The sequence below is a fragment of the Staurois parvus genome, unplaced genomic scaffold (genome assembly GCF_062004578.1).
Source record: "Staurois parvus isolate SC_StPar_1 unplaced genomic scaffold, SC_StPar_1.0 ptg002408l, whole genome shotgun sequence".
NCBI classification, from domain to species: domain Eukaryota; kingdom Metazoa; phylum Chordata; class Amphibia; order Anura; family Ranidae; genus Staurois; species Staurois parvus.
Window position 1 is genome coordinate 49,804 of NW_028320204.1, and position 19,823 is coordinate 69,626.

Here is a 19,823-nt window from a genome sequence, read left to right on the forward strand (position 1 = left end):
AACTAGAGCTTTCTTTTGGTGGTATTTAATCACCGCTGGGGTTTTTATTTTTTGCTAAATTAACAAAAAAATACCAAAAATTTTGAAAAAAAAAACAAATTTTTCTTTGTTTCTGTTATAAAAGTTTACAAATAAATAATTGTTCTTCATAAATTTAGGCCGAGATGTATTCTACTACATGTCTTTGGTGAAAATAACCCAAATTAGGATGTATTATTTATTTTGTAGGAAAGTTATAGAGTTCACAAACTATGGTATAGATCTGAGTATTGATCAATCCTGAAGTACTGACAGCCAATCTAATTTCTTGAGGTTCAAGAATGTCAGAACAGTACAGATATCCCCCAAATGTCAGGACAGTACAGATATCCCCCAAATGTCAGGACAGTACAGATATCCCCCAAATGTCAGGACAGTACAGATATCCCCCAAATGTCAGGACGGTACAGCTATCCCCCAAATGTCAGGACAGTACAGCTATCCCCCAAAATGTCAGGACAGTACAGACATCCCCCAAATGTCAGGACAGTACAGATATCCTCCAAATGTCAGGACAGTACAGATATCCCCCAAATGTCAGGACGGTACAGCTATCCCCCAAATGTCAGGACAGTACAGATATCCCCCAAATGTCAGGACAGTACAGATATCCCCCAAATGTCAGGACAGTACAGATATCCCCCAAATGTCAGGACAGGACAGATATCCCCTAAATGTCAGAACAGGACAGATATCCCCCAAATGTCAGGACAGTACAGAGATCCCCCAAATGTCAGAACAGGACAGATATCCCCCAAATGTCAGAACAGGACAGAGATCCCCCAAATGTCAGGACAGTACAGAGATCCCCCAAATGTCAGGACAGTACAGATATCCCCCAAATGTCAGGACAGTACAGATATCCCCCAAATGTCAGGACAGTACAGATATCCCCCAAATGACCCCTTTTTGTAAAGTAGACAGTCCGACGTACTTCATAAGAGGCATGGAGAGTTTTTTGGAGTTGTATTTTTTTTGTCATTTTTTGGAAAATGAAAAAATAAAAAAAATATTTTCACTATTTTGTTTTTTTACATCCTGTCACCAGTGCAGTACAGCGTCATCATATAACTGGCATGGCGGTGATCAGGGACACTAACTGGTGACAGTATGAAAAAAAAAAAAAAAAGTATATTTTTTATTTTTTTATTATTTTTTATTACATTTTTTTTAATTCTTTTTTAAGATTTCACTATGACCAAAGTAGTACAATGTTACCATAGTAACATTGTACTACTTTGGGGAAGTGATCAGAATTTTTTTTTTTTTTTTTTACACAATTACTTTGCTATAAGCAAGCATTTACCTGAATGAAATCGATTCATTCAGGTTTTTTTTTTTTTTTTTGTGCTTAGCTGTGATTTGGTCACAGCTAATCACATGACATGTGCATGTGATCGCTGTGACCATTCACAGCTAGGCACTAGTATACAATGGATGGCATGAATGAAGCCATCCATCGTATACAACTGTCATGTGACCTGCTGTGATTGGTCACAGCAGGTCACATGGTACCAGCAACAGGGGCCGGTACTCAGATCTGTCATCAGCCGTGTCCGAGGTACACGGCCGGTGACAGATCGTGCCGCTGCGCGGCTCTGCAACCGCGCGAACTGCACATGTGCGGGAGGACCCCAAATGGCGTACACCCCGGGAAGTTAATGCATTTTTGCAGCCGCCAAATGGCTATAGGCCGGGCGGCAAATGGTTAAAAGCTTCATCAATGGGTTGGAATAATATGATAAAAAATTGTTACTGTAGGAAAAATGCAGGGGTGGTATTGTATGATACCCACTGATGTGCTAATGCCTTATGCCTTTGCTAGGCTCAGTTAACCCTTTGAGGACCGTAAGATTTTGGAACGCCAAAAGAATCAATTTTTTTTGTTTTTAAAGTTCGTACACTTCAGTTGCTGTAACTAAGCCATTTCATGAAATAATTGGCAAAAAGCTCGATCCATTTGTTGTTGATAAAACTTTTTTTGGTTTGAGTCAAAATATTAGTTCTTAAGTTCTTAATCAGATGATACACGCAATTAAAAACATGGGACAAATACGTCCCTTGGTCCTCAAAAGGGTTAACCAAGATAGGTCATTTATTTTAATACACATTTTTATTTCATCTGATGATAATTTTTTCCTAAAATATAGCAATTTTGCAAACTTTAGGTGCACTCAAGTGCGGTATTGTTTTCTTTTGTGTAACTTTTAAACCTTTACCTTTTTAATAAATTGTTATTTTAGCCTAAGAATAATTATTACGATCAGTTATAAATGTAAACAATATAGTAAAAATGATCATTTAATCAATCTTAATTACAATTAGTTTTCCAGTGTAAATGCAGATATTTGGTCTATCACGGCCGATCCTGGCAGAGATAAAATTGATTGAGAGCTTACTAAATCACTCGAATGTGGAGGATCTCTGTTTTGCAATGTTTATTCAATTCAGTCATGTTACTTGCACTAAATAATCATTTGATGTATCATTACATGAATACATACAGTATCAGGCCACCTTCTGGTTCTGGAATTATGATAGAGACATTGCAATTCTGTAGACCAGGAATGAGAGCTGTACCTTTCTGACACAGAAAAGTGTTTTGGTGGCTTTACAACCTTCTGAATTACTCACATTGTAACACATTGTCACGGAGCTGGTCCTTCCTTCCCCATCCTCCAGGTTTGCCGGCTGCCACCTCCCACCCCTCAGCAGCCCCTCACCCTTCTGTCCCGCCCATGCTGGGACTTCTAGTCGTCCTTGTCCCTGACACAGGCAGCCCCTCACCCCCCTGGCTTGCAGCCTGGCCTCCTGCTGAAGGAATCCACAAACAGGCCCCCTCCTCCCTTCCCCCTCATGCACAAGTTCCTGGGCTCCCTGGACAGGTCTGGAGACCTGAGAGACAGGACCCATTGCCATGGTAACCCAACAGGAAGTATCTGGTTACCAGCTCTATACTTAAGGGTGAGCAGGAAAACCTCCGTGTGTTCTCCTGGCTGTGTGTGTGAGGGAAGGCTGCGCTGAGGGCCAGCTTCTCTTATACGACCATCCCCCATCCTCCTCCTCATCTCCCGGACTGGCTGTGCTGCCTGGAATCCCTGCACTGTGGAGGGATCTTCTGCTGTCCCCGTGAATCTTCCTGGATCTATCCCCTGCCTGGACTTAACCCCTTAATCTCCGTGAACCTGCCTGGACTTAACCCATCCCTGCCTGGAGCCTCCTGTGTGGACTAACCCTGTGGATTACCATACCCCTGTTGTTCCATATTGCCTTCCAGAGAACTGTATTGTGTTGCTGTGTCTGGTGTGGATCTGTGGACTAAAGGAACTGTTGTCTGTGCCCCAAAAACCTCCCCAATAAAAGCACGTTGGGTTCCGTGCAATCCGTCTGTGTGCTCTCTGGTTCTCTTGACACACATGTACATGACTTCTATTAGCACCCTGTTCTCTATACACAACTTTGTAAATCTTGCATTGTCCTAGCTGTATAAGTTGTAGTACCTGTTGTGCGCAGATCCTGGTATTCAGGCTCCTTTAATGAGTCATGTGTCCATGTCACTCGCACCAAATGCTTCAGAAATTTATAGGGAATGATACACTCACTTATAGCATCAAATAGTTTCTCATCATTGGTCTGAATAATTTTCTTGGTTGAAGGTAACATTGAAGTGTTGAGTTCTTCGTTGCTCCATTTGATGTTAATGTTTTGAGGATAAAACTTCCTTAAAATGAGAGAACACAGCACTTGGTCTGATCCAAATGGGGTCACTTTTATATCTTTCTCCTGGGGGGCCACTGGGAGGGAGAAGGAAAAATAAAAAAAAGTAAATAATTCTGTTGCCAGCACATGCCCTGTCGGATAGAAATTTCTAGAACACGAGATATCACGGAGCTCAAAATATGTACTAAAAACATGATCAGTACTGTACTGAGGCTCTGCCAGTAGTGTCATTTTCAGCATTTTATCTCGGGACATCCACATATACACTATATTGCCAAAAGTATAGGAACACCCCTCCAAATCATGTGATTCAGGTGTTCCAATCCCCTCCAAATCATGTGATTCCGGTGTTCCAATCCCCTCCATATCATGTGATTCAGGTGTTCCAATCCCCTCCAAATCATGTGATTCAGGTGTTCCAATCCCCTCCGAATCATGTGATTCAGGTGTTCCAATCCCCTCCGAATCATGTGATTCAGGTGTTCCAATCCCCTCCGAATCATGTGATTCAGGTGTTCCAATCCCCTCCAAATCATGTGATTCAGGTGTTCCAATCCCCTCCGAATCATGTGATTCAGGTGTTCCAATCCCCTCCAAATCATGTGATTCAGGTGTTCCAATCCCCTCCAAATCATGTGATTCAGGCGTTCCAATCCCCTCCCAATCATGTGATTCCGGTGTTCCAATCCCCTCCCAAATCATGTGATTCAGGTGCTCCAATCCCCTCCAAATCATGGGATTCAGGTGCTCCAATCCCCTCCAAATCATGGGATTCAGGTGCTCCAATCCCCTCCAAATCATGGGATTCAGGTGCTCCAATCCCCTCCAAATCATGTGATTCAGGTGTTCCAATCCCCTCCAAATCATGTGATTCAGGTGCTCCAATCCCCTCCATGGACACAGGTGTATACAATCAAGCCCCTAGGCATGCAGACTGCTTCTACAAACATTGGAGAAAGAATGGGTCGCTCTCAGGAGCTCAGTGACTCCAAGCTCCTCCCACTGATACCAATGATGGGGCACTATTCCTCCCACTGACACCAACGTTGGGACACTATTGCTCCCACTGACACCAACGTTGGGACACTATTCCTCCCACTGACACCAATAATGGGACACTATTCCTCCCACTGACACCAATGATGGGACACTATTCCTCCCACTGACACCAATGACGGGACACTATTCCTCCCACTGACACCAATGATGGGGCACTATTCCTCCCACTGACACCAATGATGGGGCACTATTCCTCCCACTGACACCAATGATGGGGCACTATTCCTCCCACTGACACCAATGACAGGGCACTATTCCTCCCACTGACACCAATGATGGGGCACTATTCCTCCCACTGACACCAATGATGGGGCACTATTCCTCCCACTGACACCAATGATGGGGCACTATTCCTCCCACTGACACCAATGATGGGGCACTATTCCTCCCACTGACACCAATGATGGGGCACTATTCCTCCCACTGACACCAATGATGGGGCACTATTCCTCCCACTGACACCAATGACACTTGCTGACCCCTGTTCCAGCATGGTGTTGCTGCAGCCAGCATATGTGGTTGCAGCAGCACCATCTGCACGGCACACTTACCAGCCGCTCCCTCACTCGATTTCCGCGGGGCTGCTCAGCTCCGCCTCCTCGCCGGTGATTGACCGCCTGTGTGCCTTTCCTGAGCTACAGTTCTGGCGCCCAATCACCGGTGAGGAGGCGGAGCTTAGCGGCCGCGCGAACATCAAGCGGCCGAAGTGAATTAAGGAGCAGCCGCGCTTCCTGGACCGGATCGTCGTGGGACTGGGATCGGAGCCAGGTAAGAGACAGCAGCCCCCTGTCCGCCCCCGTACTGTGTCAGCACGCCGCATACCGGGGTATAAGACGACCCCCGACTTTTGAGAAGATTTTCATGGGTTAAAAAGTCGTCTTATATGCCGGAAAATACGGTATCTTAGAAATAGGAGTCAGTTCTATTGTTAGGAGTAGAGATGAGCGAATCGAACCAGGCGAACCGGAATTCGATACGAATTTCAGGAAAAATTCGATTTGCGTCGAATCCGAAATTTTGCCTACTTCGCGTGCGCGAATCAAAATTTTCCCGATCAGCCGGCAAAAGTGTCCCTGCAGAGAGCTCTGCTATTTCTGACATTTCTCTGACAGTTCCTTCACATGTACAGCGGTTGAAACATTGTATCTATTAGTTTCCATTTAGGATACAGATGTTTCAACCGCTGTACATGTGAAGGAGCTGTCAGAGAACTGTCAGAAATAGAGGAACTCTGCACATACACTTTTTGCCAGTTTGGAATTCTTATTTTCATCCTACTTCTTCTTCTTCTTCATCCTCATTCTCAGAAGAAGAAGATGAGGATGAGGATGAAGAAGAAGAAGAAGAAGAAGAAGTAGGATGAAAATATGAATAATTCCAAGCCGGCAAAAAGTGTATGTGCAGAGTTCCTCTATTTCTGACAGTTCTGGGACATTCACTCCATACAGCGGTTGAAAGATTGTATCTATTTGTTTCCTTAAATGGATCAATTTATGGAAACAAATAGATACAATGTTTCAACCGCTGTATGGAGTGAATGTCCCAGAACTGTCAGAAATAGACAGAAACTGTCACAGAACTGTCCTTCTCATCCTTCTCCTTCTCATCCTTCTTCTCATCCTTCTCCTTCTCATCCTTCTCCTTCTCATCCTTCTCCTTCTCATCCTTCTCATCCTTCTTCTCATCCTTCTTCTTCTCATCCTTCTCCTTCTCATCCTTCTCCTTCTCATCCTTCTCCTTCTCATCCTTCTCCTTCTCATCCTTCTCCTTCTCATCCTTCTCCTTCTCATCCTTCTCCTTCTCATCCTTCTCCTTCTCATCCTTCTCCTTCTTCTCATCCTTCTCATCCTTCTCCTTCTTCTCATCCTTCTTCTCCTTCTCCATCTTCTCATCCTTCTCCATCTTCTCATCCTTCTCCTTCTGCTTCTCCTTCTTCTCATCCTTCTCCTTCTTCTCATCCTTCTCCTTCTCATCCTTCTCCTTCTCCTCATCCTTCTCCTTCTCCTTCTCCTCATCCTTCTCCTTCTCCTTCTCATCCTTCTCCTTCTCCTTCTCATCCTTCTCCTTCTCCTTCTCATCCTTCTCCTTCTCCTTCTCATCCTTCTCCTTCTCCTTCTCATCCTTCTCCTTCTCATCCTTCTCCTTCTCATCCTTCTCCTTCTCATCCTTCTCCTTCTTCTCATCCTTCTCCTTCTCCTTCTTCTCATCCTTCTCCTTCTCCTTCTTCTCATCCTTCTCCTTCTCCATCTTCTCATCCTTCTCCTTCTCCATCTTCTCATCCTTCTCCTTCTCCATCTTCTCATCCTTCTTCTTCTCATCCTTCTCCTTCTCATCCTTCTCCTTCTCATCCTTCTCCTTCTCCTTCTTCTCATCCTCATCCTTCTTCTTCTCATCCTCATCCTTCTCCTTCTTCTCATCCTTCTCCTTCTTCTCATCCTTCTCCTTCTTCTCATCCTTCTCCTTCTTCTCATCCTTCTCCTTCTTCTTCTCATCCTTCTCCTTCTCCTTCTCCTTCCTCATCTCCAAGGGCATTTAAATTAAAGGTACAGTGTTCTGCACTAATTTAAAGGCTCTCTGAAGCCTAGAAACCCTTTTTATAAGTCATCTTCGTAGCGAATAAATTCGCATCGAATCAAATTTCTTCCTGAAATTCGCCGAATCAGTCGAATCGAATTTTTGAATACTTCGCTCATCTCTAGTTAGGAGATTTCAATCCTAAACAAATGTATGGCGTTCAGTGATATAGTGTATATGCCTGTCTGGGAAATGCATATAGAAACTGCTACATTTTTATAGTAGTGCACCGAAATGAAGATTCTGGACTAAAACTGAAAATTCGGGATGTACTTGGCCCGAAACCAAAACGGACAGTTTTTTTTAAAACAATGACATTTTTATATACAATTGCATTGTGTTTGACCTTTTTTTAAAATGATATCATGAATTTAAATGAATATGAATTTATTTCTGGCACCGTTTCAGCTGCTTTCACACCGAGCAGTTTTTGAATCGCTTTTGCATTAAAAGAAAGCGCAAGAAAAATGTCTCCTTTTAAATTCTATGTATGTCTTTGCACTGGTCCATTGCGCTTCCCTTGCAGTGTTAAAAAACCTGCTTGCTGCATTTTTGGTGCATATTTAGTCAGTTAAAAAAAAAAAACACACAAAAAACGTACCTCCCCATTGAAGGGCTGGTACACAGCGCATGCAGTCCAGTGCATTTGTTTTCTGCATCAAAAACGCATGGATAGTAGGCAATATGGTTTCCAATGGCATAGTTCACACTAGTGTGGTCAGTTCCAGTGCGTTCCAGTTCCGAAAAAAAGTAGAACATGCTGCATTTTTTCTGCAGTGCACTGTACTGGAACATGGGAAAACACATCAGAAACCGCACAGGAATGCATACGGATTGTATTGCAATGGTGTGAAGCAGCCTGAAATGCATTGAAAATGTGGAAAAAATGCATATAAATCACATGTTGCATTTTTTATGTGGTTTTTGAGTCACATGACCTATGAAAAATGCACAGTTAAAGTGGTAAAATCATGGCAAGAGCGCGGCAAAATCACACGTTTTTCAGAGGCCATTACTGGCAACTTTTTTCCATCTATCAGCAAAACGCAGTTAACTCGGTTTTTGGCTGATAATTTTCAGCGGCCAAAACATCATTGCGTCCCTTTTTATTATACATTTTTGTTATTGTGCTCTCTTCTATATATTGAGTTTTGTATATCAGAACTTTACTGCAGTTTTATGTCACTTTGAAATTACTTTTTCTGATTCTGAAGCATTGTGACATGTCTTTTTTCACTCAGGTTGCACCTTGTATGGTCATATTTCCTTTTGTTTTTAAAATTTTCTTTATTCTGTACCCTTTTTTGCATAATTAATTTTTTAGTTCTTGAACTGAGAAGTAACAAGTAGACATATATTTTTGATATCTTACTGAAATTAAGATATACAATTGTGTTGAAAATAATAGCCGTCAGACATCACTAACCGGATCAATCACTGTTTTTGGTGGAAATGATATTTCTACATGGCAGATAATTTCCTAGCAGGTGTAGTAGAGTCATAGAAATCCAACAGACCCGACAGTCATGACATGCATGCTGCTGATTCTGTGTCATTGAATCACTCATTGAAAGGGGCGTGTTCACAATAATAGCCGTGTGGAGTTCTATTAGTGACGTCATTCATTCTTTGATAAACAGGTGGCAATTATTGCCCTTATTTAAGGAAGGAAGGCAGCAAATGTTGGACATGCTGGTTACAGTGCATTTCTCTCTGAAATTCTGAGGAAAATGGGTCGTTCCAGACATTGTTCAGAAGAACAGCGTACCTTGATTATAAAGTTGATTGGAGAGGAAAACATATAAAGAAGTGCAGAAAATGATCGGCTGCTCAGCTAAAATGATGGCAAATGCTTTAAAATGGCAACCAAAACCTGAAAGACGAGGAAGAAAGTGAAAAACTACCATTGGAATGGATAGAAGAATAGCCAAAATGGTGCGGACTCAGCCAACAATCAGCTCCAGGAAGATGAAAGAAGGTGTGACGGTCCCTGTGAGGACTCAGCCAACAATCAGCTCCAGGAAGATGAAAGAAGGTGTGACGTTCCCTGTGAGGACTGTTACAATTAGAAGACGCCGATGTGAAGCCAAGCTATCTGCAAGAAGCCCCCGCAAAGTCCCACTGTTGGGAAAAAGACGTGTGCTGAAGAGGTTACAATCTGCCAAAGAGCACATTGACCGGCCTAAAGAGAAATGGTGCAACATTTTGTGGACTGATGGAAGTAAGATTGTTCTTTTTGGGTCTAGTGGGCGGAGACAGTTTGTCAGACGACCCCCAAACACTGAATTCAAGCCACAGTACACTGTGAAGACCGTGAAGCATGGCGGTGCAAGCATCATGATATGGGGATGTTTCTCATACTACGGTGTTGGGCCTATTTATCGCATACCAGGGATCATGGATCAGTCTGAATCCATCAGAATACTTGAAGAGGTCATGCTGCCTTATGCTGAAGAGGAAATGCCCTTGAAATGGGTGTTCCAACAAGACAACGACCCCAAACACACCAGTAAAGGTGCAACATCTTGGTTCCAGACCAACAAGATGGACGTTATGGAGTGGCCAGCCCAATCCCCGGATCTTCATCCAATAGAAAACTTGTGGGGTGACATCAAAAATGCCGTTTCTGAGGCCAAACCAAGAAATAGAGAAGAACTGTGGAATGTGGTCCAATCATCCTGGGCTGGAATACCTGATCACAGGGGCCAGAAGTTGGGGGACTCCATGCAACACAGATGTACAGCAGTTCTCAGAAACAGTGCGACTACAACCAAATATTCATGAAGTCATTCAAAGGAAAGCAAAATCTTCAAACATTTCTCAGTTTATATAGTGAATGTTGGAGTTTGTAAAGAAGAATACAAACACGGCCATTTTTTTGAACCGTCTAATATTCACTTTTCTTCCATTTTTTTAGAGGAACAACACAAATTTGATGTATTTTTCTTCATGTTGTGATTTGGAATAGAATGTGTCGTGTTCCCAATGCATTTGTGTGGATGGAAATAAAAGGATTAGAAGGATTTTCAGCTTTATTCACTTTTTTCAACACATTGCTATTATTTTGAACACAATTGTGTGTATGTGTGTATATATATATATATTAATACTACAAAATTGTATGTATTTCTGTATTAAAACTGTTACCTCTAATGCTATTATTACTATTATACAGGATTTATATGGCTCCAGCAGTTTGCTCAGCACTTTACAACATGAAGGCAGACATTACAGTTACAATACAATTCAGTACAAGAGGACACAGAGGGCCCGGCTCATTAGAGCTTACAATCTAGGAGGAAGGGTTGAGTGATACAAAAAGGTAATAGCTGTGGGGGATGGGCTGATGGAGGAAATAAATGGCAGTTTACTAGTTAGAAGCAGGATAGACTTCTTTAAAGAGGTTTTCAGGAATCGTCTAAAGGTGGATAGATTAGGAGACAGCCAGACAGATTGGGGTACAGAGGTCCATAGGATGGGAGATGCTCAGGAGAAGTCCTGGAGGTGAGCATGGGAGGAGGTGACATGGGAATCAGAGAACAGAAGTCTTGGGAGGATCGAAGAGAGCGGTTTGTTTGATATTTTGAGACCAGGTTGGTGATGTAGCTGAGGGCAGAGTTGTGGATGGCTTTGTAAATTGTTGTTAGTATTTAGAATTTTATTTGTTGGAAGCCAGTGGAGGGATTGGCAGAGAGGGGTGGAGGACACTGAATGGAGGCCAGTGAAGGGATTGGCAGAGAGGGGTGGAGGACACTGAATGGAGGCCAGTGGAGGGATTGGCAGAGAGGGGTGGAGGACACTGAATGGAAGCCAGTGGAAGGATTGGCAGAGAGGGGTGGAGGACACTGAATGGAAGCCAGTGGAGGAATTGGCAGAGAGGGGTAGAGGACACTGAATGGAAGCCAGTAGAGGGATTGGCAGAGAGGGGTGGAGGACACTGAATGGAAGCCAGTGGAGGGATTGGCAGAGAGGGGTGGAGGACACTGAATAAAGGCCAGTGGAGGGATTGGCAGAGAGGGGTGGAGGACACTGAATGGAGGCCAGTGAAGGGATTGGCAGAGAGGGGTGGAGGACACTGAATGGAGGCCAGTGGAGGGATTGGCAGAGAGGGGTGGAGGACACTGAATGGAAGCCAGTGGAGGGATTGGCGGAGAGGGGTGGAGGACACTGAGTGGAGGCCAATGGAGGGATTGGCAAAGAGGGGTGAAGGGCACTGAATGGAGGCCAATGGAAGGATTGGCAGAGAGGGGTGGAGGACACTGAATGGAAGCCAGTGGAGGAATTGGCAGAGAGGGGTGGAGGACACTGAATGGAAGCCAGTGGAGGGATTGGCAGAGAGGGGTGGAGGACACTGAATGGAAGCCAGTGGAGGGATTGGCAGAGAGGGGTGGAGGACACTGAATGGAAGCCAGTGGAGGGATTGGCAGAGAGGGGTGGAGGACACTGAATGGAAGCCAGTGGAGGGATTGGCAGAGAGGGGTGGAGGACACAGAGTTGAGGCCAGTGGAGGGATTGGCAGAGAGGGGTGGAGGACACTGAATGGAGGCCAGTGGAGGGATTGGCAGAGAGGGGTGGAGGACACTGAATGGAGGCCAGTGGAGGGATTGGCAGAGAGGGGTGGAGGACACTGAATGGAGGCCAGTGGAGGGATTGGCAGAGAGGGGTGGAGGACACTGAGTGGAGGCCAGTGGAAGGATTGGCAGAGAGGGGTGGAGGACACTGAGTGGAGGCCAGTGGAGGGATTGGCAGAGAGGGGTAGCAGACACTGAATGGTTGGTAAGGTGGATGAGCCTGGCAGCAGTATTCATGTTGGACTGGAGGGGGGATGACCTATGTAAAGGTAATTCAATGAGGAGGGAGTTGCAGTAGTCGAGGCGAGAGATGACCAGGGAGTGAATTAGGAGCTTTGTGGTATCATTGGCTAAAAAAGGGGCGTATTCTGGAGATGTTGCGGAGGTTGAGGCGGCATGATTTGGACAGGGATTGGATGTGGGTCTGATAGGATAGTTCAGAATCCAGGGTTATGTAAAACTTTTTCCAATAAAAAAGTTTAAAAAAAATTAATTTTTTTTTTTTTTTTACAAAGACTCACCGTTTACCCTGGCAGGTCCTGTGCTTTGTTCTATTGGATGTTCCAGGCTGGGATGTTCCACTCTGCAGATAAATTCTAAATCCTCCTGGTCTGATATCGGTGTGAAGGATAGGGTAGGGCAGCACTGATAGGTGTTACCAGCCATCTTCTCATGTCTTATATCAGATATATGGTATTTACTTCTGTTCTGTGTACATTTATTTAGAGACTCCCCCTTCTTCTCTATCCAAGTCACTCTTAGATGTTTTGAGAAATAACCAGAGATTGTACATTTAACTGTGGTCTTCTGGTGTGACTGCAGGAGGAGTGGGGTCATTCCTGTCATTTTTGGCCTCCATGGGAAGTCTATAGAATATTGAATCAAGATGATCAGTATCAAGAATGAACACAGGTTACTTTATACTGATACAACATTATGTTTGGACACTTTGAAAATCATGATCTATATATTATACAGGATTTATACAGGGACAGTACAGTCACAACACAATTTAATACAAGAGGGGTGAAGTACTCAGCTTTACAGTATATATATATATATACAGTGTGTATAATTATACCTCCTCATTCCTCACCTGGATCTTGTACAGATATTTCTCTATAATCCTCATTCTCCATGGATGGATGGTTCCATGTCACTCTGATTCTGAATTGCGGGTTCTCAAAAAGATTTTCAGGAATTGTACACTGACTGGTGACAGTAAATGTACCGTCTGGATTCTTTGCCTCCTCTGATGGCTTCTTCTGCTGGGTTGGTCCATAAGTCCAAATGACTCTTATACCTTCGGGAAAGAAGTTTAAAAGGCTGAAAGATGCCACCATATCTCCTGAGTCATTAATGGATAGTTGAATGGGCTGCTGGATGTCGGGCTTTGCTGTACAAAGAGGAAAAAAATAAACAAAAAGAAATAAAATATGCTTACAAAACATAAAAAAACTACAAATGCTGTTGTTTTCTCCGGCAAAATTGTCTATTTTCTGGCTATAATAAAGTCTTTATAAATAATAACAATTTCAACAAACTAAATAACCTGCATCAATGAGTGTTCAAGTAAAGGGGAAACCTCTAGACCACAGGTGTCAAACTTGCCGCCCTACAGCTGTTGTGGAACTACAAGTCCCATGAGGCATTGCAAGGCTGTCAGTTACAAGCATGAATCCCACAGGCAGAGGCATGATGAGACTTGTAGTTCCACAACAGCTGGAGGGCTGTCAGTTTGACACCCCTGCTCTAGTCACAAAGTTCAGTGACACTATAAGGGATATCCCATTCACTGATCAAAAAACATAACAAGACCTCATGTAGTATTACCAAACACCAGTCCAGAGAAAAGCATGATAAGCTGCTACTTGGAAAGCTCAACCAGAGTCCCATACTGAACTAGAGGAAAGAAAGAAAAGAGAAGCATCAGTTCCTCCTGGCAAAATGTACGTGGACTTGGAAAAAAACATGTTTCCCTCAGACATTTTGTTGCTTCAACATTACAGTCACACTTGGCCCACAAAAACCAAGCTGGAATAGGTCGTAGAATTGATAGTACAATGGAAAAATGGTGTTGAAGAACCTTACAAGGGAGAAAAAACAAGTACTCAGAGAAGAACTGAAGGTGCTCAGAATGTCAGAGAAGAACTGAAGGTGCTCAGAATGTCAGAGAAGAACTGAAGGTGCTCAGAGTGTCAGAGAAGAACTGAAGGTGCTCAGAATGTCAGAGAAGAACTGAAGGTGCTCAGAATGTCAGAGAAGAACTGAAGGTGCTCAGAATGTCAGAGAAGAACTGAAGGTGCTCAGAATGTCAGAGAAGAACTGAAGGTGCTCAGAATGTCAGGAAGTACAAGCTTTTCCCTGTATAAGTGGGATGCAGGATTTTTTTGCAACAACTAAGATCAGTCTTCTGAAGAAGAAAAAAAAACAAGCAGCAGTTGGATTTGGATTAAAAATTACAGAACTGAGTTGGGTGTACGGGGGACACCAATTATCACGGTTGAGCTCTCTGAAGGTGTTGTGAGTTCATCAATGAAACATCAAAGAAGGGTGCCCACTTGATGTGTCCAACAATGAACCTAACCTCCCCCATTTTCACCACACCAATTCCAACATCAAGAGTGCTGACTTACAGTAGGGATTGAAACATCAAGTCCTATTTACTGTATTAATTATAGCATCAACCTGTCCTGATGAAGTGTCTAGAAATGATATATAGTTAGGTCCATGTATATTGGGACACAGGCACAATTTTAGTTTTTTCAGGTATTGACCAAAACATATTCAAGCTATAGTTCTATAATGGATATGGGCTGAAAGTGCACACTCTCAGGTTTAATTGAGGGTATGTACATACACATTGGGGGAGGGGTTTAGGAATTCTAGGTCTTAAGAGTAGCCATCCCCCCTTTTCAAGGGACCAAAAGTAACTGGACATTTGAATATAATCATAAATAAAATGTTCATTTTTAATATTTTGTTAAGAATCCTTTACTGGCAATGACTGCCTGAAGTCCGGAAACCATGAACATTACCAATGACTGGGTTTCCTCCTTTGTGATGCTTTGCCTGAAGTCGGAAACCCATGGACATGACCAAAGACTAGGTTTCCTTCTTTCTGATACTTTGCCTGAAGTCTGGAACCCATAGACATGACCAAAGACTAGGTTTCCTCCTTTCTGATGCTTTGCCTGAAGTCTGGAACCCGTGGACATGACCAAAGACTGGGTTTCCTCCTTTCTGATACTTTGCCTGAAGTCTGGAACCCATGGACATGACCAAAGACCGGGTTTCCTCCTTTCTGATACTTTGCCTGAAGTCTGGAACCCATGGACATGACCAAAGACTGGGTTTCCTCCTTTCTGATGCTTTGCCAGGCTCTAACTGCAGCTGTCTTCAGTTCTTTGTTTGTAGGTCTTTCTGCCTTGAGTTTTGCCTTCAGCAAGTGAAATGCATGCTCAATTGGGTTGAGATCAGGTGATGGACTTGGCCATTGCAGAATATTCCACTTTTTTCATTCAAAAGCTCCTGGGTTGCTTTTGCAGTGTTTTTTGGATCATTGTCCATCTGTACTGTGAAGAGCCGTCCAATCACCTTTGCTGCATTTGGCTGAATCTGGGCTGACAGTATATCTGTGAACACTGCAGAATTCATCCGGCTGCTTCTGTCTTCTGTCACATCATCAATAAACACCAACTACCCAGTGCCACTGGAAGCCATGCATGCCCATGCCACCACACTGCCTCCACCCATGCCATCACACTGCCTCCGCCCGTGCCATCACACTGCCTCCACCCATGCCATCACACTGCCTCCACCCATGCCATCACACTGCCTCCACCATGTATTACAGATGACGTTGTGTGCTTTGGTTCATGAGCTGTTCCAAGCCTTCTCCACACTTTTTTCTTCCCGTCATTCTGGTACAGATTCATCTTAGTTTAATCCATCCAAAGAATGCTTTTCCTGATCTGGTCCGGCTTTTTAAGATGTTTTTTGGAAAAGTCTAATCTGGCTTTTCTATTCTTCAAGAATATGAATGGTTTGCACCTTGTGGCGAACACTCTGTTTTTGCTCTCGTGAAGTCTTCTCTTGATTGTAGACTTTGAAAATGATACGCCTCACCAAAAAAATTACAGAAAAGAAAATTGGGATGCCCCATAAGGATATATTCCCAAGAAAGGGAAGTCTCAAATATACCGAGTATTTAGCCGACTCACCAAGTCCCACGGTGGTGTCCTCAGGACTAAAAAAGGGGGGGAAACTGGGGGGGACCACTAGTACAGAGGTCCTAATGAGAACAAACAGCAGCTAAAAAAGTATATTTTTTTATCAAAAAATAAACACAATAAAGAAGGCAGACAACCTCCACCTGACATAGAACTTAAAAATAAATGACAACGTTGTCATGTGAAAGACAGCCCACGTTCCGGGATCCCGGCCCCTGTGACATGCACACATGCACAAGACAAACAGCCTGCAAAGAGGAATAGAATAGCTGGCTCAGATGGAAATGATAGAGCAGTTGGAAGATGAAAACAGCAATCAGGTCAGAGGAGAAAAAGTGTTGAATAAGTGAAATTCAAAAAAGAAATATGAAAAAGCAACATGAACGGCAATGTCAGTACTCAAGAGATACCCTAAACAGTGTATATATATATATATATATATATATATATATATATATATATATATATATATATATATATATATATAGTACAGAGTCTCGGTATGTGTACACATCATGTATGACGAAGCAGCACAGGGCTGGTCAGGACAAAGGTATCCAATGGGATGAGTAGGAATAAATGTAATACACAATAGCTCCCCTAGATGGGGGTAGAACTGCACTGTAAACTGCCGATTTCTCCAGTATTGGGCACAGCCTGGTACAGAGGTGAGTATTGCACCTAAGGTGGCACTTTATACACAATGGAGGGGCAACGGATGGTAATGACCTACAGATCACACAATGGATGTAGAAATGTGTGTTGAAATCTTGAGTAGTTGAAAAGACACCATGCAGGGCTGGTATGACATAGATATTACCAGAATTGATCCTATAGACTTAGATGTAATAACATATACATAGTGTCCATCAGGGTACACTTGAGGGGTATTATATAAATGTCCATTCAATCTCCTGCTGAGGTGAGCAAATTGAGGTAATGGTCATAGATAAACTGCCATGATTCCCAGTATGGAGTGGTCCCCTAATTATAGGAAAGGCAGTATGTACCGTTAATGACCTCAAGTCCTGTGACATCAAATGGACAGCAAGGTGATAAGCTGCAGTAGATAAGGCCCAAAGGGATGTGTTTACACAGTAAACACCATATAATGATGGTAATGAAGGTGGCTGATGGTAAAGGTGGTCAGGAGCCAAGGGACCCTTAGGTCATATATCAGTGCTGGGTAGACTGGAAGCATAACTGGCACACAGTTCATCTCCCAATGGACTGTGTGTAAAGGCAATATATCCCCCCGAAATTATCATCCAGGAGGGGTGATTTTGACACTGGTTTTGCTACGCAAAGAAAAGGAATGGATTTTCAAATTGGGATCACTGGCACCAGTGGGGTTGAATAATGAGTACAGTCTGCAGGTCTTTCTAGATCCATGATGTCTGTTTATTTATTTAATTATCCATTTATTTACTTACCAAATCTCTTCACTATGGGTGGTGCCTTTTTTCCCCTTTTTTTTCTGTCATATTATTTATTTTCATCACCTATTGTTGTTGTTACCTTATCAGGGGTCACAAACAGGACTGGTAAGAGGACGTCCTCTCTCCACATCAGGCTCCACCACCATAATACGTTACAGTGCCAGAAGACCATGTCGGAGCCTGAGAGAGGGGCCTCTCCTCCAGATGAGATTTGTAATTACATCTCGGCACTAACACAGGCTATCAAGGATCTTCAAGAAGGATACGTATGGCTGGGGAACCGTCTTCAGACCTTACCTGCACCTGCGTTGTCTGCTAGGCCCATAACAGCACCTACTCCTGCTGCTACCCCAAGAAACATGGCGATCGCAGCAAGTTCCGGGCGTTCCGCAACACATGTGAGCTTTATTTTGCTTTACAACCCTGGACTTTTTCCCTTGAAGCAACTAAGGTGGGGTTTGTGATTTCTCTGCTCCAGGGAGAACCACAGGCATGGGCCCATCACTTGCTAGAAAAAGAGGATGCCAAGTTAGCCTCTTTAAACATCTTTTTTGACTCCATGGCTCAACTGTACGATAACCCCCAGCGAGTCGCATCAGCAGAGGCCACTCTTCATGTACTCTTCATGTACTCCAGCAGGCATGCAGGGCAGTGGAGGATTACATCACAGAATTTAGGTGCTGGAGCACCGATACCCATTGGAATGGCGTTACCAGTTCCATCTAGGCCTTGCTGAATCCCTCAAGGATGAACTGGCCCGCGTAGGAGTACCCAATACTCTGGAGGAGCTCATTAATCTCTATACAAATTGATCACAGTCTTAGGGAGCGTAGTTTAGAGAGATCCACCGGGCTAAGTCGCCCCACATGGATGCTACCTAGGTCTCCACCGGCAACCAACATGGCGCCAACCAGCTCTGCTACACCTTCTGTGGAGCAACCTGAACCCATGCAAATAGGTCTATTACAAACCTCTTTAACACCTGAAAAATACCAGCATCGACGCCAGAACAATTTATTCCTCTATTGTGGAGAAGCCGGGCACTATGTGCGGAACTACCCCGCCAAGTTGCGTAAGTTACCAAATGACTTACCTGCCAGTCCACCTCCTGCTTCCATCAATAATGCTCACATTTCCATTTCTATATCCTTTCAGCTTTCGGAAAGAGCTCTCCCAGTATCCGCTATCCTTGACTCCGGAGCTTGCAGCAGTTTCATCGATGTAAACTTTGCCCAGCGACACCAGATACCTTTATGAGCTAAAGCACAGAAACTTACCGTATACCTTGCTGATAGATCCAACATCAAATCTGGAGCAGTTACCCAGGAAACAATTCCCCTACTGATCATGATACCATCCTCGGGCCACAAGGAACTATTATGTCTAGATGCCATTGCCTACCCAGTATTTCCGGTTATCCTTTGAATCCCCTGGTTACAGGCACATAACCCTAACATCTATTGGGTATCTGGTGAAATAAAGTTCCAGTCCACCTACTATATCTGTATGTTTCTCGCACGCTCTGGGTCCCCTATTAATTTATACTAAAAATCTGCTAGCACTTTCCCCATATGCCCAATGGAAAATGACAAATTGAAGACTAACTGGTGCTGCGCTATCTCTAGGTGATGAATAAACTCCTGTGATGTTAATACCCCACACAGTGTACAAACTTGGAAATATACACAAAACCAAAATAATTGAATAGAATGCACATGAAAAACATCCAAATTGTAGATAATAGTGAATACCACCCAAAAGTAAAAAGGTGTAACCTAGGTACACCATTAGAAATAAAATAGGTGACTATGGGTGAACAAAACACATAATTACAAAGTAAATATATAAATAATGGAAATAAAAGACAAATTAGAATTGTCCAAAGATACTCCAGAATTTAGTAACCTCACCAAAAGGCTAAATAAAGATTTAGAAAAAATTGACCTGGAAGTGAAATACAGAAAATGTAAAAAATATCAAAGGGATCTGAATGATTTTAAAAACTACCAAGTATTTAAATGGCAAACCTCGCAGAGTGATATAGATATAACATCGGCCAACACTACACCAATTAAGGAAGTCAAAATACAGCCAATTATAACACCAGACCACCGAGAGAATTTCAAAGGGGACCTAAAAAAGGCAATGGTGATAGGGGATATTATTTTAATTACTATTCTAATCATCCA

At 43.3% G+C, this 19,823-nt stretch overlaps 1 protein-coding gene across 1 annotated transcript in view; it reads right to left on the reverse strand.

Moving 5' to 3' along the window:
- The window catches only part of LOC149430920 (uncharacterized), a 70,446-nt gene that overhangs the window by 17,008 nt on the left and 33,615 nt on the right, over positions 1-19,823 (reverse strand). Inside the window, exons 3-5 of the mRNA XM_089665918.1 lie at positions 13,060-13,359; positions 12,485-12,829; positions 3,540-3,833 (exon numbers count right to left, since the gene is read on the reverse strand). Of these exons, the coding sequence (XP_089522044.1) occupies positions 3,540-3,833; positions 12,485-12,829; positions 13,060-13,359 (939 nt within the window). The remainder of the gene's footprint in view (positions 1-3,539; positions 3,834-12,484; positions 12,830-13,059; positions 13,360-19,823) is intronic.